The 25,549-nt window shown below is 34.8% G+C and overlaps 1 protein-coding gene across 1 annotated transcript; it reads left to right on the top strand.

Moving 5' to 3' along the window:
* Positions 1 to 1,284: 1,284 nt before the first annotated feature.
* On the top strand, positions 1,285 to 25,000 carry SCRG1 (stimulator of chondrogenesis 1). Its single transcript, XM_026017554.2, has 3 exons — positions 1,285 to 1,410; positions 21,955 to 22,209; positions 24,767 to 25,000. Exons 2-3 carry the CDS (start codon positions 21,968 to 21,970, stop codon positions 24,819 to 24,821), a joined length of 297 nt encoding a protein of 98 aa, XP_025873339.1. The 5' UTR covers positions 1,285 to 1,410; positions 21,955 to 21,967; the 3' UTR covers positions 24,822 to 25,000.
* Positions 25,001 to 25,549: the final 549 nt, after the last annotated feature.

The raw sequence follows: 25,549 nt of genomic DNA on the forward strand, positions 1-25,549 counted from the left end.
CACTTCTAACTCAATGGGAAAAAGAACTAACTCATTTCTATCTCCCTCTCCTGTTCTGCCAAAACTATTCTTCCTTTTGTATTCTTTTCCCTAGAAGAATAATGCATTATCCATTCAATGCTCCAAGTCTCTGAAAGTTAATAAAGTCTCTTCCCCTTCTTTCAACTGCCTCTACCCTAAATATAAAAACTTATTTGGTCACCAAATAATTTCAGCTTTTTTTCCTATCTTCTCTTCTGAGTTACTACAAGAGCCCCTCTTCTGTCTCTAGCTTCCTTCCTCCCACATCCTCCTTCTTTCACACTGAAGTCAAATGCTTCATCCTTTTTAATATTTTTCATCATCTTTCCATTCACTTTCAGGATAAAATCCAAAATTTTCAGTGTAGCATAGGAGGTACTTCATCAACTTCCTTCTTTCTAGTCCTCTAATTTTATCCCCTGGAACCCCTAAATCCAGATACACTAAACTACCTGTAATCTTCAAAGTTGTTACCCTCTCATTCACTTTCATGCCTTTCTTTATACAACCTAGAATGCTTTTCCTTCCATTCTTTGTCTAGATAATACCTAGTCTAATTTTCCAACTCCTGCAACATTACTCCAAATTGAATTTTAAAAATTAGCCAACAGTTAAAGTATAGTTAACAGATCCTAGAATTCCAGTGCAGTTTGCTCAAAACAGAGTTGAAATTCCATTTGTGCCTTTATTTGAGGCATAAATTTCTTTTTTAGTTATTTTATTTTTTTACTTTCCATTGACTGGTAATGACTCTTTAGGTGAGGATTTGGAGAGTTTGAACATATATTCAACCAAAATGTTATAATGAGAGATCTAGATGGTGAGGAAACTTAGTGAAAAAAAAAACACAAAGAAACTGAAAAAAGGAAAAGGTGCTCAGCTGTTTGCTTAAATCACATTAGCCATTTCTCTTCCTCCTTCTCTCCTTCCTCTCTCCCTCTTTCCCTGCTCTGTCTCTGTCACACACACACACACACACACACACACACACACACACACTTCTAAGGTTAAAATTACTCTGTGTTCTTTTTAAATTCCTCGGGTTTTACATTTTATTGCTCTCAGAGTCTGCCTCCCTGAGGTTCTTGTATAGACTAGTTATTTCCCTCTGTAAAGAAGCTGTTCAGTTCATCCTTGCCTGGTTTGGAAGACTCAAAGGGAGTCAGTTCTTGCAGCCCTGTCTCTCTTTTACTCTCCTCCTCCCCCAGTTCTGGCTGGAGCAGTGAGTCTGTCAATTCCAGGCAAGAGACAAGGCAGACAAAGGTTTATTTGTAAGGAACCTCCTTTTAGCACCTCCTTTTTTCTCCTTTTGCCCAAACTCACCCAGTGAATTGGAGCATTTAAGAAAATTCCTCTGCCAAGAAGACCAAAAGGAACGGAGAAGAAAGGGTATGTATTTTTTTTTCTTAAATATCATTTTGTGTCACTTATTCTACTCCAAATTATTGCTACAGATTAGAGCAAAAATGTATTTATATGTTGAGTCAGAAGAGAAAGTCAGAGAGAGAGCTTCTCTAAGGAGATGGATATACTTTGAAAAAAGATGATGCTTCCAAAGATAAAAGAAAATAATCAGATTAAAAGGGACTAGAAAATGTATATTCCTTAACTGGGAGAGTCATTTAATCATAGGTTTAAAAAGAGACAGCTCTCTCACTGTTACTCCTAATTAATGCCCATGTCCACTCTGAATCTGATCCCACATAACAGGACCTTATTATTCCACCTCTCGGAACCATGTAAGAATAATGCAGTATATAAGTTTAGTCTTTTAATGCAGTAGCTATATCTCTATATTACCTACTCTATGTGAAGTTAACTGCAATGTCTAAGCAGCACATTTTTTTGTGGGGGTTTTTTTTTGTTTGTTTTGTTTTGTTTTTTTGCTTTTAAAATCCCGACTCCTAAAAAAAAAAAATTGGTATAAATGTGTGATACAAAGAAGGAATTGTACAGAATTCATCTTTGGTGTCCCCACCATAGAACACACTATGGTGTCTGTACTGCTAAGATAAAGGGAACACTTTTTCCCTTTCAGGCTTACAAAAATTCCTCTTTAAGATTCCTTAACTTGGTTATGCAGGCTGGGAAAAGCTCTCCCAAATGCTGGTCCTTTTCTCCAGTGATGATGATCTATTGTAGCCAGGAAAACAAGTAGAAAAATCCAAGACTGAATAATATCATCTTATAGCATTTTCTGAATGCATTATCTGAAGAAAGATTACTTTCAGGAAGGATGTAAACTTCATTTTCCATTGATGAAAGTCTCTTGGGTACCTGGGCTGATCATGTCTCATTTAATGATGTTTGAAAGACGTACCCATTTTCTCTTACCATCTCTTCTTTAATATGCACTTTAAGAATTCCACTTCAGGGCTCATTCTACCACGAACCTCTTCTAACACAATTGATAAGAGAGATTTTTTTAAATAACAGGTTTTTTTTTTATCATCCAAGAAAGATAAATGGGAAACATCACAAGCTAGACAGCAATGTTAATCTCTTTCAACTATAATTTTTGATATTTTAAATGTCAAGTTCTGGGTTGGAATTTTCATTTGTTTTTGAAGCCTTTGCTTCTTTTTTGCTGTGTTTTGAAACAAATCTGAAAATGGACTGCCCTTTCTAATTCATCAACTCTATTTCATTCCACTGCTTTTAATACCAGTTCCCAGAATTGACATCAGTTGCCTGTATGAGCATTGCACCATAAATCTCTGAACACTGAAACTGCATAGCCCTGTTAGTTTTGGCCATTAAGCGGGATGATTTTTCTTTTTAAGTCTTCATTTAACTCACCCATTCAAAAGCTTTCTCATGGCAAATATTCTCATACAATCAAAATTTGCAATTCCCTATTTTATGACGGTGGAAATGATTTGCTGCTTAATTGGAATATTTTGCTCATGACTCTATATCTTCTGCATTGATCTTTTAAAAATTATTCCCCTACTGGGATATGAATGGTACCATATAGTGCTAGGAACAAAATTAATTACATAAATTTGAATTTAAAAACCAATACATAACTATCTATAAGGATCTCTTGCTTATTTCTTTAGATATTCAGTTTTTATTTTTTTTTTATATTCAGTTTTTAGTTTTGTTTTCTTTTGTAATTTGGATGTACTCCAGGAGGAATTTTAAGTGCATGTACTTCAACTGAAATAGAAAAAAAATAGAGCAGTTTGTTTCATATTTGCCAAAGTCATTTCACTCTTGTTGGCACTTGAAAATATACAGTCTTAATGGATTGCCAAGGATTAAGGTTGGTGTCCTCTAGTGAAAAAAAATAATCATGTAACATAGGAACATACTGCTTGAGACATTTTTCCACTTGCTAAATAAAAATTAGAGCTATTTATCTGCACTCAAGTAAAAGAAGAGAAAACTTCAGTTCAAACATGTAATTTATAAAGTGTTAAAAAAAAAACTGCCAGTAAATGCTTGCCAGGTGTGGAACTTTCCATCCTAGTATGTGACTGAGACTGTGACAGAAGCACTATTTTGTGCTCTGGTGTGGACATATTCAGAAGAGGTACATGGTATGGCAACATACCCACTTTCTTTTCCAGCAATTTATTTGTTCATTCTTTCAGTGAATATTTTTGGAACATTTACTGTGAGCCCAGTATTGAAGTAGGTACTCTGAGAGATGCAAAAGAAGTAGAAGTTATAGTCCTTGCCTTCATGATGCTGGCATCTCCTCTTCCAGTCCTCTGAATATTGACTTGCCCCAGGTCTCAGTCTTTTACCTCTTTTCTTACTCTATACTCACTACCCTGCCAGTCTCATAGCTATAAATATGATCCATAAACATCCTGATGACTCTCAATTTTTTATTTCTAGCCCTAACCTTCAGACACACTGCCTACTCAATATCTTCACTTAGACACCCAATAGGCATTTCAATCTTAACTTGTCTGAAAATTTACTCTTAAAATTTCCCCACATTGATTCCATCTAATTATTCCTCAGCTCAACAAATGTCGGCATCACTTAGATCAAAAGCCTAAGGGTCATCCTTGATTCTTTCCCTTTTGCCTCATATCTTCCATCAACTTTCACCAAAAGTCTTTTTCGTCCAATTTTGTCCCACCACAACACATCTTGGTAAAGCAATCAGGGATTATTTTTAAGACCTAAATCACGTGAGTGTTCTATCAAAATATGCAAATGGTTTTCTAACATATTCAATAAAATCAAAGCTTTTAATCAAGTTCTGGAAGGCCCTTTATGATGATTCCATATATTCCTTCCTGGTTCTAGGTAAATACACAGAACAACCAATTTACTCAATGGTCAAATGCCTTTCAATGAGTCTCCCGCTCCCAACTATAGCCATATTCTCCCTCACTAACTGGCTTATGAAAAAAGCTGACAATGACAAGGTATTATTTAGTCAAATCATTAGTTATCCAGGTGTAGTTTTCAATAATTCATCAGTTGTGTATAACACCCAGTGCTCATCACATCACATGCCCTCCTTAATGTCCACCACACAGTTACCCATCCTCCCACCCACCTCCCCTTCAGCAACCCTCAGTTTGTTTCCCAGAGGTAAGATTCTCTCATGGTTTGTCCCCCTCTCTGATTTTTTCCCATTCAGTTTTCCCTCCCTTCCCTTATGGTCCTCTGTACTATCTCTTACATTCTGCATATGAGTGAAACCATATGATAATTGTCTTTCTCCAATTGACTTATTTAACTTAGCATAATACCCTCCAGTTCCATCCATGTTGATGTAAATGGTAGGTATTCATCTTTTCTGATGGTTGAATAATATTCCATTATATACACACACACACACACACACACACACACACACCCCACATCTTCTTTATCCATTTATCTGTAGAAGGATATCGTGGCTCCTTCCACAGTTTGGCTATTGTGGACATTTCTGCTATGAACATTGGGGTTCAGGAGCCCATTTGGATGACTATATTTGTATCTTTGCAGTAAATATCCAGTAGTGCCATTGCTGGGTCATCGGATAGCTCTATTTTTAACTTCTTTTTTATTTTAAAAAAAGATTTTATTTATTTATTCATGAGAGATGCAGAGAGAGAGAGAGAGGCAGAGACACAGGCAGAGGGAGAAGCAGTCTCCATGCAGGAAGCCTGATGTGGGACTCGATCCCAGGATTCCAGAATCACGCCCTGGGCTGAAGGCAGGTGCTAAACTACTGAGCCACCCAGGGATCACCTATTTTTAACTTCTTGAGGAACCTCCACACTGTTTTCCAGAGTAGCTGTACCAGCTTGCATTCCCACCAACATTGTAAGAGGGTTTCCCTTTCTCTACATCCTCGCCAAATGACATATGAGATAAATGACTAGTATCAAAATCTATATCTACATCAAACCCAATAAATGAATAATCCGGTCAAGAAATGGGTAGAAGACATGAAGAGACATTTCCCCAAAGAAGACATACAAATGGCCAACAGACACATGAATAAACATGCTCAACATCACTTGTCATCAGGGAAATACAAATCAAAGCCCTAATGAGATACAATTTTACATCAGTTAGAATGGCTAAAATTAAAAAGATAGGAAATTCACAGTTCTTAATGAATGGATTGTACATGAGTGCTATAGGTACATAGAACAAATGAGGTATTAGAGTGGTATGGGTGGATCTGGGAAGGCTTCTTAGAAGAGATGAGTTTGAGGTTTGTCCTCAGTACATGGTTTGGTCAGAAATTAACATAAAGGTGACAACAAGCAAAAGATACACATAGGATTGAAGAGATGACTGGCCTTTTTTTTTATTTAAGATTTTATTTATTTATTCATGAGAGACACAGAGAGAGAGAGGGAGGCAGAGACACAGGCAGAGGGAGAAGCAGGCTCCATGCAGGGAGCCTGACATGGGACTCCATCCTGGGTCTCCAGGATCACACCCGGGGCTGAAGGCAGCGCTAAACCGCTAAGCCACCTGGGCTGCCCGACTGGTCTTTTTACTAGCTAAGAATAAAGAGTGATAGATGTGGAGGGGAAGTGGAAGGAAGAAGGCCTTAGGATTAGCCCTTGGAAGTTTGCCATCTTTTAGATACCATGAAACCACTGTAGGCTCTTCCTCAGGATTAAAAAAAAGGGTTTTCAGAGAATCATTCATGTAATACTATGTATGTGGGCCATGCATTGTATTAGCCAGTGGGTATGTGGTAGTGAACAAAATAGACTGCCTCCATGGAGCTTTCTGTCTTAAGGGAATGATAGACATAAAATGAGTAAACTCATATAATTTAAAATGTGATAAATAGCATTAGGGGAAAAAAAGGTCACTATGAAAGAATCTAGTTGAAACTATATTAGATTGGATGGTCAGAGAAAGGCTTTAAAAAATGAATTTAAATTGATAACTGAAAGTCAAGAATAAGCTAGACAAGTAAAGAGCATTCCTTCCAAAGAGGCAGTACCTATAAAAATCCTAATGAGGGAAGGAAGATTTCTATTTAATTATAAGAAAATACTCTATATCTGGAAGGAGCCTCGGTGTCCATCGAAAGATGAATGGATAAAGAAGATGTGGTTTATGTATACAATGGAATATTACTCAGCAATTAGAAACGACAAATACCCACCATTTGCTTCAACGTGGATGGAACTGGAGGGTATTATGCTGAGTCAAATAAGTCAATCGGAGAAGGACAAACAGTGTATGTTCTCATTCATTGGGGAATATGAATAATAGTGAAAGGGAATATAAAGGAAGGGAAAAGAAATGTTGGGAAATATCAGGAAGGGAGACAGAACATAAAGACTCCTAACTCGGGGAAACGAACTAGGGGTGGTGGAAGGGGAGGAGGGCGGGTGTTGGAGGGGAATGGGTGACGGGCACTGAGGTGGACACTTGACGGGATGAGCACTGGGTGTTTTTCTGTATGTTGGTAAATTGAACACCAATAAAAATTAATTAAAAAAAAAAAGAAAATACTCTATATATCTTTATTGTAATATATTTTTAAATGAGTCAGATGAGCTATTTTTAACAAAATATAAATTATCAAAATTAAAGCCAAGAGATAGAAATTATGTTATATTTAGGACATGTTTATATTATAAATTATCTATTATTTATCTGAAATACAAATTCAGCTCAGTATCCTGTATTTTATCTGACAATTTTATATTTTAACAATGTTAAATATCATTTGAGTATCAATATCATGTACGTAGAGACACAGGACTATAAAAGAGGTCAGGAAGTGATGGTATATGGATTTTGAATTTATCTGCTTTTATATAGCAGGGTGTAGAGACACTCTGAGGACTATACCTTAGTAAATACCAATCTTTGTCATGAGTTTGTCCTCAGCTCTCCACTCACTTACCCTTTTCCCCTTTTCTCATTATCTTATGACCCTCTACTTCCTTCTCAATTCCCTTCACTGGTATATTTCTCTGACTTTTCTTCTGCGCAGTCCACAAATGTTAGTTTCCCAGTGTTCTGTCCCTTGCCATCTCAATTTCTCCTTAATGCTCTCCCCTATGCATACTGAAAGAAACACACCAAAATGCTAACAACCCTTATCTCTACATGGAAACTAATTGTATTTTATTCTATCTATTCTTCTCTGCATTTTCTATGTTTTACACTATTATTCCTTTTTTTTTAACTATTTAAAAAAATCCAATCAGTTTTCTTGCTATAATTAGAATCATCTAATGGAAAGAAAGCTTAAGCGGTTAACAGTCATGAAATGAACTCAGGAACAAATTATGCTTATATGCAGGAAATATGTAAAGGGCAGTAAGATCCCAAGTTTAGTAAATGGATGACTTTTTTCAAAAGCCACAATAATTAGACAAAATTAAGCTAGATTACTAAAAATAAGAACAACATGATAGCATAGTAAAAAACAAAAAAACTAGGGAGACCAAAACTTAACATATATGAAAAATGCTAATGACTAATATAGAAAAATTCTTCAAACACAATTGGTAAAAAGCTTACAAAGAATTTACAACCCTCTCTCACCCCTCTCCTTCCACCCAGTTTTTTGATGGAGAGTAATCTGGTAAGGGAGCTTAGAGAAAAGGGGAGGGTTTTTTGTTGTTGTTGAATCTTCTGATAAATGTATACACATATAAATATATATTTATTATATTAAATGTAAAATTTATTTATTCATTTTAGACAGTGAGAGAGAGAGCAAGAGAGAGAATCTCAAGCAGATGCTTTACTGAGTGCAGAGCCTAACCCAGGGCTTGATTTCAGGACCCTGAGATCATGACCTGAGCTGAAATCAAGTCAGATGCTTAACTGATTGAGCCACCTAGGAATCTCTATAAATATATATATTTTTAAGTCAGGTATGAGCTGACTGGATATGATAGTCTTGATAAAAAAGGAAAATAAAACAAATTAGGAAGTACATTTTAAAGTCAGACTATTCAGAAAAAATCAATTTAATCAAAACAATAGTACTTGATGACACCCAAATTTTAAAATTTGACAGTTCACTATCCATAATAGTTCTGTGCCATTAAATATTGAGTTTAACAAGCTGAGAAATTCCTCCTTTCTTGCCTATATATAAGCATCTAGATTAGGGTATACTATTTATTCTTTCAATTACATGCTGGGCATTGTTTCAGGAGCTTGGGATGCACATCAGACAAAACCCTGCCTTCCTTGAACTTACATTCAAGCCCTGGGAGACATAATAAAAATATTTTTTAACAGTTTAGAGGTTCATAAATGCCATGGAAAAGTAGAGCAACTAAGGCAGATTGAGAATATGTGAGGGGAAATAGTTTTTCTTAAAGATTTTATTTATTTATTTATTTATTTATTTATGAAAGAGAGGGGAGAGAGAGAGAGAGTGAGAGCACAAGCAACAAGCAAGGATGAAGGGCAGAGGAAGAGGCAGATTCCCTGCTGGTGAGCAGGGACCTTGATGCAGGGATGGATTCCAGGACCTGGAGATCATGACCTGAGCTGAAGGCAGATGCTTAACTGACTGAGCCACCCTGGGATACAGTTTTAAATAGAATAGATCTTAGTGAGGAGCAAGGTGAACAAAAACTTGAAGAAGGTAAAGGAGGTAGACACATAGTTAATCTGTTGGAAGAGCTTTCCAAGCAGAGGAATTAACTATGGCAAAGGCCCTAAGGTAAGAATGTGTCTAATATTTTTGAGGATTAGCTAGAACAGAATGAAAAAGCGGAAAGGTAGATATTTTCAGAGAGATAACAGGAAGCCAGGTTGCATATGAAGGCCATTGCAATGACTTTAGCTTTAATTGAAGTAATTGGAGTGATTGGAAGAGGATAAGTTTAGTTATTAGTATTTTTCTTAATTCCTTTGTACTACTGGTAATTAGGACAGTGCCTCGCATAAAGGAAATACTAAAAAATGTCTCTTACATTGAACCAAATTAAATCAGCTTGCTCCTGTTTCTCTCTCTCTAATTACTTACTTAATCAGCGAGTCCTACATCAGTACTATTCTTTGACTCCGTCACTTCCCCAATACTGGCCACTCTTCTCCTGAATACTCTTGCCTACTCTTGCCAGCTTGGTCGTGGTATGGGCAGAGGAATTCTAAGTCACCAGAAGTAGCATTTGAAAATTTGGGCCTGAGGATTAAAGAATGATTTCAGGTTATTTTTCAGCAGCCTAACTAGATCAAAATACTAAAGCCTCATTCCAGAAGTAGGAATGGCAGACTAAATGGCTCCTTGAGCAAACCATAATAGGTCTTATTTGTTGTACTTTGGGACCCAATAGCTCTTACCCTATCCAAGAGGTGGTAGTCAAAGCAACCCTAATTCAATTTGGGAAAGGATGTGGAAGGGAAAAACATAGTTCTGAGAAGTTGGCTTTAGTATTAAAATTATCAAAGTACCACAGAGCTCACTTTTAGAATCTCTAAAATTTGTATATCTGCCTTCATATTCCTCCAAAAATAGATGCAAATAGTAATAGTAGTATAGAATGCTTTGCTTCACCTAAGATGGAGTAAAAAGAACTAGGTTTACTCACTCCTCTGAAACAACAAAAAAACCCACCTAAACAAAACATGAAACAACCTCTGTCAAAACACTGGATTTCAAGCAAGGGAGGACATCTTCCTATGAAAGATGGGAAACATATGAAGTATAATTTCCCTGGTCTATTGCCTTGAGGGAATTTCCAGGCTGAAAAAAATAAAATAAAAGGAGAGGGAACACACAGAGTCCAGCAGATTCCTTGAATTGAGAAAATGGAGCTGAGAGTCAGAGAGACTAAAGCAGAAAAGACTACTAAAGAGAAGAAAGATACATAGAGAATGCTGGATGTCTACAGAGGGCCCCACTGAAGTATTCCGAAAACTAACTTGTACATGCAAATGAGGAAACTATCTATGGTCAGGGGGAAAAATCTGAAAGGATTAGAAAACAGTGTCTGGCACTCACAAAAAGTCAGAAATACTTACAAAGATAAGTTGAAAAAACTTGTAATTCATTGGCCACTGGAAGGAAGGCATGGCCTCACTAGTGAGGAATAATTAGTCCTAGAATGAGTTAGAACCATCTAGCAAATCATAAAAGCAAGTTCTGAAAGAATCAAACTGTTTCCAAGAAACTTAATTACATCCCAGAACAAAGCACAAGAATATTTATAAGAATACAAAAATATCCAGCACCCAACAAGGCAAAATTTAAACTATCTGAAATCTAATCAGGGATTACCAGGTATACAAAAAAAGCAGGAAAACATAACATATAACTAGAAAAATCAATCAATTAAAACCAACCCAGAATTGATACAGATGTCAGTAAGAGCAGTAAAGGACATTAAAGCAGATACGTCATTAAGGTGCTGAAAAAAATCCTAAACTGTCAAACTACCATTTTATAACCTGAAGAAATATCTTTCAAAAACAAATGTAAAGTAAAAACTGGGGGGATCCCTGGGTGGCTCAGCGGTTTGGCGCCTGCCTTTGGCCCAGGGCACGATCCTGGAGACCTGGGATCGAGTCCCACATCTGGCTCCCTGCATGGAGCCTGCTTCTCCCTCTGCCTGTGTCTCTGCCTCTGTGTGTGTGTGTGTCTATCATAAATAAATAAAATAAATATTCAAAAAAATAAAGTAAAAACTGTTACAGACATATAAAAATTTAAAGAATTAACCACTAGAAAACCTACACTATAAGAATATTAAAGGACATCCTTCAGGCATAAGGAAAATGGTATCAGATGGAAACGCCTGGTGGCGTTCATTAAAATGAACACAGCACTAGAAATGAAAACTACATAGATAAAGTATAAGATTTTTTTCCTTATTACTTAATTCTCTAAAATACAATTGTTTATGCAACAATAATAACATATTCTGGGTTTTTAGCATATACATTAGGTATATAACAACGATAGTATAAAGCATGGGAGGAGAGAAATGGAAGTATACTATTTTAAAGGTTTTTTTTTTAAGATTTTATTTATTTATTCATGAGAGACAGAGAGAGAGAAAGGCAGAGGGGAGAGAGAGAAGCAGGCTTCCTGCAGGGATCCTGATGTGGGACTCGATCCTGGGACTCCAGGATCATGCCCTAAGCTGAAGGCAGACATTCAACCACTGAGCCACCAGGCGTCCCTTAAAGTTTTTATACTATAGGTAAAGTGACACATGTCATTTGAAGGGAAATGATAAGTTAAAGTATATACACTATTAATCTTAAGGCAACCACTAAAATAACAAAATGAAGGATTATAGCTATGAGCCAACAAAGGAACTAAAATGAAATCACAAAAAGATGTTCGATTAATCCAAAAGAGCACATATAAAAGAGGAAAAAAGGAACAGAGAATAGATCAAACAGAACACAAAATGCAAGTTGATAGATTTAAACTTAATGATGGCAATAATCACATGAAATGTAAATGGTCTAAATATTCCACTTAAAAGGAAGAGATTGTCAGTTTGGATAAAAAAGCAAGACCAAACAATAGACTACTTAAAGGAACACATTTGAAATCTAAAACCACAAATGAATAAAAATAAAAGTATGGAAAAATTTATTCAGGGTCAGAAGATCCAATATTATTAAAATGCCAGTATCCTCCAAATTTATCTATAGGTTCAATGCAATCTCAATTAAAATTTCAGAAGGCTTTTTCTGTAGAAATTGAGAAGCTGATAATACAACTAATACAGGAATGCAAAAGACCTATAATTGTCAAAACAATTTTGTGAAAGAAGAAAGTTTCAGGGCTAATTCTACCTGATTCTAAGAATTGTTATAAAGTGACAGTAATCAAAACTATAGTATTGGTGTAAAGATAAATTAAAAGATCAATGGAAAAGAATAGAGTCCAAAACAGGCTCACAGCTATATATATTTCTTTACTTTGTTCTTTATTTCTTTATTGTCTTTTCATTTATTTTCCTCAATCCTTTTTATTGTTTATTAATTTTTAAAAAAAAATTTATTGGAGTTCAATTTGCCAACACATAGCATAACACCCAGTGCTCATCCCACCAAGTGCCCGCCTCATTGCCCATCACCCAGTCACCCCAACCCCACACCCACACCCACCTCCCCTTCCACTACCCCTTGTTTGTTTCCCAGAGTTAGGTGTCTCATGTTCTGTCACCCTTACTGATATTTTCACTCATTTTTTCTCCTTTCCCTTTATTCCCATTCACTAATCTCCATATTCCCCAAATGAATGAGACCATACAATGTCCGTCCTCCTCCGATTGACCCATCTCACTCAGCACAATACCCTCCAGGTCCCTCCACGTGGAAGCAAATAGTGGGTATCTGTCATTTCCAATGGCTGAGAAATATTCCATTGCATACACAAACCACATCTTCCATTCATCCATAAAAATTAAAATTAAACAATAAAAAGGAATGCCAGATTTCAGGTTGTACTACAAAGCTGTGGTCATCAAGACAGTGTGGTACTGGCACAAAAACAGACACATAGATCAATGGAACAGAATAGTGAATCCAGAAGTGGACCCTCAACTTTATGGTCAACTAATATTCGACAAAGGAGGAAAGACTATCCACTGGAAAAAAGACAGTCTCTTCAATATATGGTGCTGGGAAAATTGGACACCCACATGCAGAAGAATGAAACTAGACCACTCTCTTCCACCATACACAAAGATAAACTCAAAATGGATGAAAGATCTAAATGTGAGACAAGATTCCATCAAAATCCTAGAGGAGAACACAGGCAACACCCTTTTTGAACTTGGCCACAGTAACTTCTTGCAAGATACATCCATGAAGGCAAGAGAAACAAAAGCAAAAACGAACTATTGAGACTTCATCAAGATAAGAAGCTTTTGCACAGCAAAAGAAACAGTCACAGCTATATTGAAAACTGATATTTTTAAAAGATTTTATTTATTAATTTGAGAGACAAAAGAGAGAGAGAGCACTAGCAGGTCAGAGGAGCAGAAGGAGAGGGAGAAACAGACTCCTCGTTGAACAGGGAGTCTGATGCAGGGCTCAGTCCTAGGACTCTGGGATCATGACCTGAGCCAAAGGCACACACTTAACCAACTCAGCCACCCAGGCACCCCAAAAACTGATATTTCACAAAGATGCAAAGGCAACTCAGTGGAGAAACAACAATCTTTTCAAATATGGTACTGAAACTATGAACAACCATAAAAATACAGAAAGAATTTCAACCACACCACTCATTAAAATAAAAAATAAACTAATATAGATCACAGAACTAAATGGGAAACCTAAAATTATAAACCAGTATAAGAAAACATAAGAGAAAATCTTTGTGACCTTGGGTAAGGCAATGATTTCTTAAATATGACAATGGAAGCATATTTTATTCAAGAAAAAAATTGATAAATCAGACTTCATCAATTTTAAGAATTTTTGCTCTTTGAAGACCATTGTTAAGAAGGTGATAAGGAAAGCCATAGGTAAAGAGTAAATATTTAGGAAGTATATATCTGATAAAGCACTTGTATCCAGAATATGTAAAGGACTCTCAAAACTCAGGAAAACCACCTAATTTTTAAAACAGAGCAAAAGATTTGAACAGGTTGTTCACCAAACAAGACATACAGATGACAAATAAGTACATGAAAAGGGACTCAACACCATTAATTATTAAGGAAATGCAATACAAAACCACAGTAAGACACTAGAATGGCCAAAAGTTAAAGACTGACCATACCAAGTGTTGGAGAGAATGTAGAGAAACTAGAACATTTTTATACACTGTCAGTGGGAATGTAAAATGATACAATCACCTTTGAAAAACAATTTGGCAATTTCTTGTAAAGTAAAACATACTCCTATCATACAACCCAGCTATTCTACTTCTAGGTATTTGTTCAAGAGTAACTAAAACTATAACCTTACAAAGACTCATACACAAATATTCAAAACAGCTCTTTTTACAATAGCCCAAAACTTAGAACAACTCAAATGTCCATCAACAGGCAAATGGATAAATGATCTATCATTTATATAATGTAATACTTCTCAGCAATAAAAAGAAGTCAGCTATTGATACCTGCATTGACACGTATAAATCTCAAAAGAAGTATGCTGAGTGAAAGAAGTCAGATAAAAAGAGCACATATTTTATGATTCTGCTTATACAAAACTGTAGAAAATGCAAATTTATCTCTGGTGATAGTAGATAATTTGTTGTCTGTATAAGAGTGAAGGGAAGGGAGGAGTAAGAGTGATGAATTACTTAAGGGCATTAGGAAACTTAGGGATAACAGATAGGTTCATTATCTTGATTGTGGTAATGGTCAATATATGGTTTAAAACTTAACGGTTGTGGAGATTTCTGCCACATAGTAAATGTTCAGTGAACAGAAGCTCTAATGAACCTTCTTTGAAGATTAATCTGAAAAAAAAAAAGTCAAGAAATGTGACTTTAAAAAAAAAAAAAACCACCTAATGGGTATAAAGAAGATCCTAATCTGAAGCAATTGAGAACGAGAGCACCTCAGAGAACTATATTTTTTAATGTAAAATTTAAACTATGATCTGTAAAAATTTATTGGAAGACATTTTCATATGTCTATATATTAGATTGTGATGTAATACAACACTGTCTTGCTCTACCAAATCTGAAAAAATATAAAGTGAAATAGATTTCTTATTTTTCTTTTCTTATGCTAATTTTGGAGCCAATATCAAAAGAAAGTTATCAAGAATAGAGTAGGATATTACATAATGATAAAGGAGTTAATTTTCCAATAAGACATAACAATTTTTAACAGGTATGTACCTAACAAAAGAGCATCAAACTGCATTAGGTAAAACAAATAGGATTGTGAGGGAAAATAGATGAATTCTCTATTGAAATGGAACAAATCCTACAGGCAGAAAATTAGTAAGGACATAGTAGAACTCAAAACACCACCAATGAATTAGATATAATTGACATCTATGGACTACTTAACCCAATAATAGCAGAATACACATTCTTCTCAAATTCACACAGAACATTCACCAAGACAGATCATATTCTGGGCCATAAAACACAATTAACAAATTCAAAAGAATAAAAATCATATAATTTCTCCTCTCAGACCATAACGAAATTAAGCTAAGAATCAATAACATAAAGATAACTGGGAAATCCCCAAATAGGTGGAGATTAACACAACTCTAAATAATGCATAGGAGCTAAAAAGAAATTTCAAGAGAACTTTTAGAATACTTTGAACTAAATAAAAAGGAAAACTTATCAAAATGTGTGGGATGTAGCAAAAGCAGTGCTTAGAGGGAAATTTATGAATGCATTAAATGTAAATATTAGAAAAGAAGAGAGATCTAAAATCAATCACCTTAGTTTCCACCTTGGGATTAGAGCAAATTCAATTTGCTTCAAAGTAAGCAGAAAAACAAAATAATAAGAATTAGAAGTGCCTGCTGGCTCAGTCTATTAAGCATCTCCCTTGGGCTCAGGTTGTGATCCTGGGTCCTGGGATTGAGCCCCACATCTCATCGGGCTTTCTGCTCAGCGGGGAGCCTGCCTCTCCCTCTCCCTCTGTGCTCTCTTTCAAGTAAATAAATAAAATCTTTAAAGAAAATTAGAACAGATAAGTGAAAAAAAGTCAGAGAAAGATAAATGTCACATAATTTCATTTTTATTTGGAACCTAAAACACAAACAAAACAAAAACAAAAAAGAGGAACAATATTCATAAACATAGAGAATTAGTGGTTGCCAGAGGGAAGGGTTGCCTATTTAGGGAATAGGCAAAATAGGTGGAAGGGATTTGGAGGTACATGTTTCTGGTTATAAAGTAAATAAGTTATAAGGATGAAAAATACAGCATAGAAAGTATAGTCAACAATATTGTAGTAATTTTGTATAATGACAGATGGTAACTACATTTATCATGGCTAGCATTTCATAATATACATAATGGCTGAATCACTATGTTGATCACTAAAGTGAAACTAATATGATATGTCAACTATACTTCAATCAAAAAATAAAAGGAGAAAATTAGGAATTCAAGTGGAACACTTAAACAATGAAGGGCTTTTTAGTTATACGAAGAAATTATTAAATTTTTTGTTATGCTAAAGAGTATTGTGTTATGATTTTTATTTTTGTATTTATTTGTTATTTTTAATTTTTTAAAAAATATTTTATTTATTTATTCATGAGAGACAAAGAGAGAGAGGCAGAGACATAGGCAGAGGAAGGAACAGGCTCCATGCAGGGAGCCCAATGTGGGACTCAATCCCAGGTCTCTAGGATCACTCCCTGGGCTGAAGGCAGATGCTCAACCGCTGAGCCACCCAGGCGTCCCATGTGTTATGATTTTTATTTATTTTTATTTTTATTTTATTTTTGTGTGTGTGTGTATGATTTTTAAAAGTCATTACCTTTAATGAAATATACTGAAATATTTGTGGATAAGTTGAGATGACTAGAATTTGCTTCAGAGTAATCAAAACTGAGGAAGAAAAAAAAGTGCAGGTATAAGTGAAACAAGGGAGGCCATGGGGTGATAATAATTGAAGCTTGCAGATGAGTATATTGAGGTTCATTAAACCATTATCTCTATTTTTGTATATATTTGAAGTTTTTCACAACAAAAAGAAAATAAAAATCAATGTCTAATAAAAAAAACAATTAGAGCAGAAATGAATGAAATTAAAATCAGGAAATCGATAGAGAAAAATCAATGAAACCAAGAGCCAGTTCTTTAAAAAGATTTAAAAAATCAATAAACTTCTAGCCAAGTAAACTAAGAAAAGAAAGAGGACACAAATTATTATATCAGAAATGAAAGAGGAACATCACTACAGATCCCATGGAAATAGAAAGGATAATAAAGCAATACTATGAACAACTCTATGCCAATAAATCTTTTAAACTTCATTAGTGAATCAGTTCCTTGCAAGACACAATTTGCCAAAATTCACACAATCTAAATAGATCTATATCTATTAAAGAAATTGAGTTAATAATAATCTCCCCAAAAAGAAAGCACCAGGCTCAAATGGGCTCCCCAGTAAAATATTTGAAGAAGAAATTAAACCAATTCTCGTCGATCTCTTTCAGAGGATAGAAGCAAAGAGAATACTTTCTAACTCATTTTATGAGGCCAGAATTACTGTAATATCAAAACCAGACAATGACATTACAGGAAAGGAAAGCTATAAACCAATGTATCTCATGAACATAGCTACAAAGATCCTTAATAAAATATTAGCAAACTGAATCAAAACAAGTATGAAAAGAATGATATACCACAGTCAAGTGTGACTTAGACATGCAATGCTGGTTCAGTGTTTGAAAATTAATTAATGTAATCTATCACATCAGTAGACTAAAAAAGAAAAATCACATGATCAGATCAACAGATGCAGAAAAACCATTTGAGAAAACCTAACATGCATACATGATAAAAGCTCTCAATAAACTAGAAATAGAGGGGAACATTCTCAACTTGATAAAGACCATTTACAAAAAACCTACGGTTAACATCCTTAATGGTGAGAAATTCAAATCTTTCCTACTGAGATCAGGAACAAGGCAAGAATGTACCCTTTCCCCACACTTTTTCAATATCATACTGAAAGTCGTTGCTAATACAGTAAGACAAGAAAAGGAAATAAAAAGTATATAAAGGAAGAAAGAAGATATAATACTATCTTTGCAGACAACATGATTACCTATGCAGAAAAATTCCAAAAAATCGACAAAAAAACTTATGGAACTAATAAGTGATTATAGCAAAGTTGTAGGAAACAAGGTAAATACACAAGCATCAATTGCTTTCCAACATACTAACAATGAATAAGTGGAATTTGAAACTTAAAACACAATAGCAACCCCCCAAAATAAAATATTTAGGTATAAATCTGGCAGAATACATACAAGATGTATATGAGAAAAACTATAAAACTCTATTGAATAAAATCAAGGAACTAAATAAATGAAGAGATATTCCATGTTCATGGATAGGGAGACTCAACATTGTCAACATGTTAATTTTTCCCATCTCGACCTACGGACTGAATGAAATCCTAATCAAAATCACAGCAAGTTATTTTGTGGATATTGACAAAGTGATTCTAAAGTTTATATGGAAAGGAAAAAGACCCAGAATAACCAACACAATAATGAAGGAGAATAAAATTAGAAGACTGATGCTACTTGATTTCAAGATTTACCATAAAACTACAGTAATCAAGACAGTGTGATACCTATAAAAGAATAGGCAAATAGGTTAATGGAACAGAACAGAGCTCAGAAAAATAATCCCAAAAATATAATCAACAGATCTTTGACAAAGGAACAAAAGCAATACAATGGGCAAAAATAGTGTCTTCAACTAATGGTGCTGGGACAACTGCACATCCACGTGCAACAAAATGAATCTAAACACAGACACTACACCCTTCACAAAACTTAATTAAAAATGGATCATAGGGATCCCTGGGTGGCTCAGCGGTTTAGTGACTGCCTTCGGCCCGGGGCATGATCCTGGAGTCCTGGGATCAAGTCGGGCTCCTTGCATGGAGTCTGCTTCTCTCCCTCTCTCTGTGTCTCTCATGAATAAATAAATAAAATATATTTTTAAAAATGGATCATAGACCTAAAAGTAAATCGTACACCCATAAAACTCCTAGAAGATAACATAGGAAAAAACCCTAGATGACCTTGGATATGATGCCTTTTTTAGATACAACACCAAAGATATGATCTCTGAAAGAAATAATTGATAAGCTAAACTCTAGCTTTATTTATAGTTAAAATTTCTCTGTGAAAGAAAATGTCAAGGCAATTAGAAGATAAGCCACAAGTGGGAGAAAATATTTGCAAAGACACATCTGATACAGGACTGTTAACCAAAATATACAAAAAAACTTAAAACTTAACAATAAGAAAACAACCAACCTGATTTTAAAAATAGGCAAAAGACTTTAACAGACACTTCGCCAAAGAAGATATACAGATGGCAAATATATATATGAAAAGATACTCCATCATGTCGTCATATATCATCAAGGAAATGCAAATTAAAACAACAATGAGATATCACTACACACCTATTAGAATGGCCAAAATTCAAAACAGTGACAACACCAAATACTGCTGAGGTTATGGAACAAAGGGAACTCTCATACGTTGCTGGTGGATATGCGAAATGATACAGTCACTTTGAAGTACAATTAACAGTTTCTTATAAAACTAAACACACTCTTACCATATCATTCAGCAATTGTGCTCACTGGTGTTTATTCACAGAAGTTGAAAACTTACGACCATACAATACAAAAACTGGTCCATGGATATTTACAGCAGCTTTATTCATAATTGCCAAAAATTGGAAGCAACCAAGATGTCCTAGAGTAGATAAATGGATAAGCTGTGGTACATCCAGACATTATTATTTAGTGCTAAAAGAAATGAGCTGTCAAGACATGAAAAGACATGGAGGAAAGTTACATGCATTTTACTAAGTGAAAGAAGCCAATCTGAAAAGGCTACATAGGGGGATCCCTGGGTAGCTCAGCGGTTTAGCACCTGCCTTTGGCCCAGGGCGTGATCCTGGAGTTCCCTGAGACCCACGTCGGGCTCCCTGCATGGGGCCTGCTTCTCCCTCTGCCTGTATCTCTGCCTCTCTCTGTGTGTCTTTCATGAATGAATGAATGAATGAATGAATGAATAAATAAATAAATAAAAAGGTAAAACTGTAGACAATAAAAAACATTGCCAGAAGTTAAGGAGGGAGAGATGTATAGGTAGATAACAGAGAATTTTTAGGGAAGTGAAAATATCATACTTTATATGATATTATAATGATAGATAAATACCATTATACATTTGTCCAACCTAAAGAATGGACAACACCAAGCATGAACTCTAAGTTAAATTATGGCCTTTGGGAAATTATGATGTGCCATGTAGGTTTATCCTTAGTAAAAAAAAAAAAAAGTATGGTTCTGGTGAGCAATGTTGATATCTGGGAGACTATGCATTTGTGAGGGCAAAGAGTATATGGGAAATCCATACCTTCCTTCCAATTTTATTGTAAACTAAAAGCTACTCTAAAATAATTGTCCTTTTAATAAATCCATAATCTCACCTATATTAATTCACCTTTGAGATGCATCTAGTCACTGAAAACTAAAAAAATTTCCTTTCAACATTGTTTTTTTCAAAGTACAATATACTTATATGTTTTCCCCTCTCTTTAATACTCCTTGGTAGGAAAGCTCCTCTTATCTGTCAACAAGATGAAATCTGAATGGCTGTGGATTCTGATTCTGATTTCTCCACCATTCTGCTAGTTTTCCTTTACTACAATAGCCTCCATTCTTTTCATGCCTAACATGAAAGCCAAAGAAGCCTGATTAAATAGATGAAGAAAAAAAGAAAAAAAAAACAGATGATGAATATACCACAGTTTTATGCAAATACTATATTTGAAGAATTCTCTCCTGGCAGAGAAAAACACTTGCTTGGTATGACCCTAAGAGCTCAAACTGAGACTGGTTGATAGAAGCTATAGAAAAATATTTTACAGTAAGGGAAACATTAGAATTGCATCAGTGGAATATATTGACTTAGTCAATAATGAGCTCCCCAGCATGGTAGGTGTTTAAGAACAGGCTAAATGCTTATTAGGGGAAATTCAAGCCTCTCTTTTCAATGAGGCTAAGATGAAGTAATCTACATGGGATAAAAATTTGCAACAAAAATGAGCCTCCAGGTAATTCTGGTAGGTTTTTAAAACTTAATTGAACTATAAACATATGCATATTATTTCTCAGTATCAGGATAGGTTTTTGTTCCTGTCAGGGTAGAATTCAAGTTCTTTGACAATATTATTCCTAGGCTATGCAAGTCAAGAACCCCTGAACTTGATGATGATTCTAGAAGTTCACTTGAGTTTTACCACCTTAAAAAACAGTTCTTGGGATGCTTGGGTGGCTCAGTGGTTGAACATCTGTCTTCAGCTCAGGGTGTGATCCTGGGATCCCAGGATAGATTCCCACGTTGGGTTCCATGCATGGAGCCTGCTTCTCCCTTTGCTTATGTTTCTGCCTCTCTTTTGTCTCTCATGAAAAAATAAATAAAATCTTAAAAAAAAAAAACACACAGTTCTCCTCTACTGAATGTACCAAAAATTAAAAATTACTCTGGGTACTTAAAAATGCAGATTCTGGCTCTAACCTCCCCCTGACCTCCAGCATTTCTTATTTAATATTTCATTGTGGAACCCAGACATTTTGTTTTTAACAATTATTCTAAATCATTATTCTAATGATTTTTATTGTCAATAGTCATAAAATTACACTTTGAGAAATACAAAGAAGAGAATAGAAAAAGATCAACTCCCAATCTTTCTATCCAAGTATTTATAAGAATGCTACAGAACTTTATATTCAAATGAATTCCATCTTTAAAACAAAAACACACTGATACATTTTACTTTTTCTTCTATTTCAGGGCAAAAACCAAAATGAAATTTATAGTATTTGCCTTCACCATTGGGCTAACTTTGCTGCTAGGAGTCCAAGCCATGCCTGCCAGTCGCCTCTCTTGCTACAGAAAGACACTAAAAGATCGCAACTGTCACAACCTTCCAGAGGGAGTAGCTGATCTGACGAAGATGGATGTAAACATCCAGGATCACTTCTGGGATGGGAAGGGATGTGAGATGATCTGTTACTGTAACTTCCGTGAATTGCTCTGCTGCCCAAAGTAAGGAAATATAATCATGAAGTATATGGCTATGAAATGTATGCATAACAACTCTTTTTTTTCATAACAACTCTTTTAAAAGACAACTTTATAATGTGTTTGCTGAAATTAATCACCCTTTTTAAGTAAAATCCTACTTAAATTCCAGCTATTTTCTAGATTCATCTATTACGTATGAAAATGAATGTTTTCATTTAAGAAACAGAGTTTGGCAGATTTTAATAAAACTAAATGTAATCCAGAAAATTAGGGATGCCTGGGTGGCTCAGTGGTTTAACATCTGCCTTCAGCTCCAGACATGATCCTGGGTTCCTGGGATCGAGTCCCACATCAGGTTCCCTGCAGGGAGTCTGCTTCTCCCTGTGTCTATGCCTCTGCCTCTCTCTCTCTCTGTGTCTCTCATGAATAAACAAATAAAATCTCTTTTTAAAAATCCAGAAAATTAATAGCACTCCAATATATTAAATTCTAAATTCCCTGAGTTTTACCACAAAAAATCTGCCAATAGGAGAGGTTAACGTCAAAGTTTTTAAATCAATTTGAAAACTAATAAGAGGCTTTAGATAAAAGAAACTAGTGAACGGGACCAACTAATTAATTGGACAGAAAACTGGTAATGGTCAAAGAAAAACTTTCTAGCTCTACATATGAGTTAACCAGAAATGAACTAAATAAAAATTATCTACTGTCTTGGAAAATAGATGCATCTTAAGTATAACACAATGGCAGATAAATCAGTAAATTTTTGACTCTTGCTTTTAAAATCATCTTCCTCTGGTAACTGAAAAGCCTCAAATACTATGATCTTGGCTATTTCATACTGAAATTTGCTCTTTCAAATTATTTTCAACATATGTCATCATATTTTCATTTTCCTAAGAAACCTGTGAGAAAGGATAGATATAATCATCTTATCAAGGAAAGATGCAGAGAGGTAAAATGACTAGCACCATTCCAGACAACTAGTTAATATCAGCACTGAAACTAAAATCCAGGTCTTCTAGTTTGGACCAGACATTTTTTTCTACCAAGGCAGTTGGTTTTTAACGTATGGTTCCCAGAGTAGCAGCTTCAATATCACCTAGTTCTTGTTAAAAATGCATATCCATCCTTGAGCCCTCTACAAGACCTACTGAATCAAGGAGGCTGGAGGTGAGGCATAGCAATTATGGCTTTACAAGTCCTATAGGTGATTCTGATTCATGATAAAGTTTGAGAATAATTTGTACTAAATGGTATTAAGAACTTGAGTTAAGTGGGGCACCTGGGTGGCTTAGTTGGTTAAGCATCTGCCTTTGGCTCGGGTCATGATTCCAGGTTCTCAGATGGAGCCCCACATCAGCTCCCCACTCAGTGGGAAGCCTGCTTCTCCCTCTCCCTCTGCCTCTGCCTGCAGCTCCCCTTGCATATGCTCTCTCTGACAAATGGATAAAATCTTAAAAAACAAAACCCAAAAAACAAAATAAAACAAAACCCCTGAGTTAACTGATTTCATTAAAATGACAATATTTCTCAGACTACATAAATGAAATGCTATTTAATATTAAAATACCATGTTGCTTTTTTGTAATTCTAAGACTAGAAACCAATTTATTGAAAAGTATTTGTATTTATGATACAATTTTGTTACCATCTGTATAATGGATAAGAATAGAAGTCTGGATACACAAAAGGAATTTCTATCTGATTTTGGTTACCTTTCCCCTAGTACCAACAGATTTACCTTGTTAAGTATTTTTCCTGTTTTTGCCTCTTTAAACACAAATTCTAATTTGCCACCTTATATTCTTTTCATTTTTATTGAAATATAATTGACATATAGCACTGTATAAGTTTAAGGTGTACTGCATAACTTGATAGACATATATTACAAAATGATTACCATAATAAATTTAGTTAACATTCATCACTTCATATAGTTATCAAAAATTTTTTCTCCTTGTGATGAGAACTTTTAGTATTTACTCTCTTAGCAACTTTCAAATATATGCTATAGTAGTGTAAACTACACATAGGTTGTACTTTACATACTAAGTATATTTCTAATGAGCCATAATCATGATACAATTTTATATTATTTTCATGCATTTTTATACTTTACCTTATGTGATCTTTTCAACAACAGTAGAGTTAAATAGCGTAACATTTGTCCTTTCCCTATAAAATTTAGAAATTTATTGACTTTCTAACAATTTTTTAACCTTTTGTTTCTTATCTGCAGATTTAAACTCCATGGCCCACCCCCACCCATATCAGAGAAATAATATTTTTGGTATGATAATAAGGTTTTGAAATCATTTAATTTTTCCTTTTCTTTACGGATAAATGATAGTATAATATCAATGGCAAATGGGAGGAAAGTAGGAGACTTGATTACCTTCTTGGTCTTTGTTGTTCCTGTGGCAAGTTCTGCCACTCATTCTCTTGTACTTTATTACTTAAAAAGAATAGTAATCTGAAATCCTGGAAATCATTGCCCATTTTTAATCCAGTAAAGACTAATAGATAGATACCTTAGTTTTCAGCTGAATTTAACTGATGTCCTATTTTCTTTCAGAGATATCTTCTTTGGACCAAAGATCTCTTTTGTGATTCCTTGCAACAATCACTGAGAATCTTCATGTATTCCAGAGAACATCGTCTCTCATTTCCCACGAATTGCACTATATCAACATAACTAAATTTCAATTTTGTATCCAGTGCAATAAAGCACAGATTCTATAAATTCTTTCCTGTCTAAGACATTAAACTTGTGTTAAATAAGTAGTAATAAAAATTAATTCAATTTAAATTTTCTCTGTGGACATTGTTGGCACTGGCTAAAAAGTTTGGCTGGAAAATTTTCATCTATGCTGTATTCAGTAGGCTCAGTAAAAGGATTTTTGATTGATGATTAGCCATAATCTTTCCTCGAAGGTTGAGAACTTTTGTTCTTACTTGACAGTTATTGACCATATATATACTTAACGGAAAGAACCAGTTACAAATTGAGGTTCTAAGAAGAGAATCTAGAAATTTTCTAGTAATGGGGTAAAAGGATGGGACACTTGGCCTGCTCAGTTGGTACACTTAATCTTAGGTCCTGAGTTCCAGCCCCATGTTGGGCATAGAGTTTACGTAACAACAACAACAAAAAAAAAAAAAAAAAAAAAGAGAGAGAAAAAAGGATGATAAAAGGGAGTCAATGTTTAAGTACATATTATGTATATAAAGTATTAAGTACATTTCACTTTACTCTTTCAAATACAATAAAAATCTTCATTGTAAGTATTAAAACCATTTTTTTAGATGCTAACTTATTTGCTAAAAATCAAACGCAGCCCATATACTGCACACACTC

Source organism: Vulpes vulpes, chromosome 9, assembly GCF_048418805.1.
Source record: "Vulpes vulpes isolate BD-2025 chromosome 9, VulVul3, whole genome shotgun sequence".
Classification (NCBI taxonomy): domain Eukaryota; kingdom Metazoa; phylum Chordata; class Mammalia; order Carnivora; family Canidae; genus Vulpes; species Vulpes vulpes.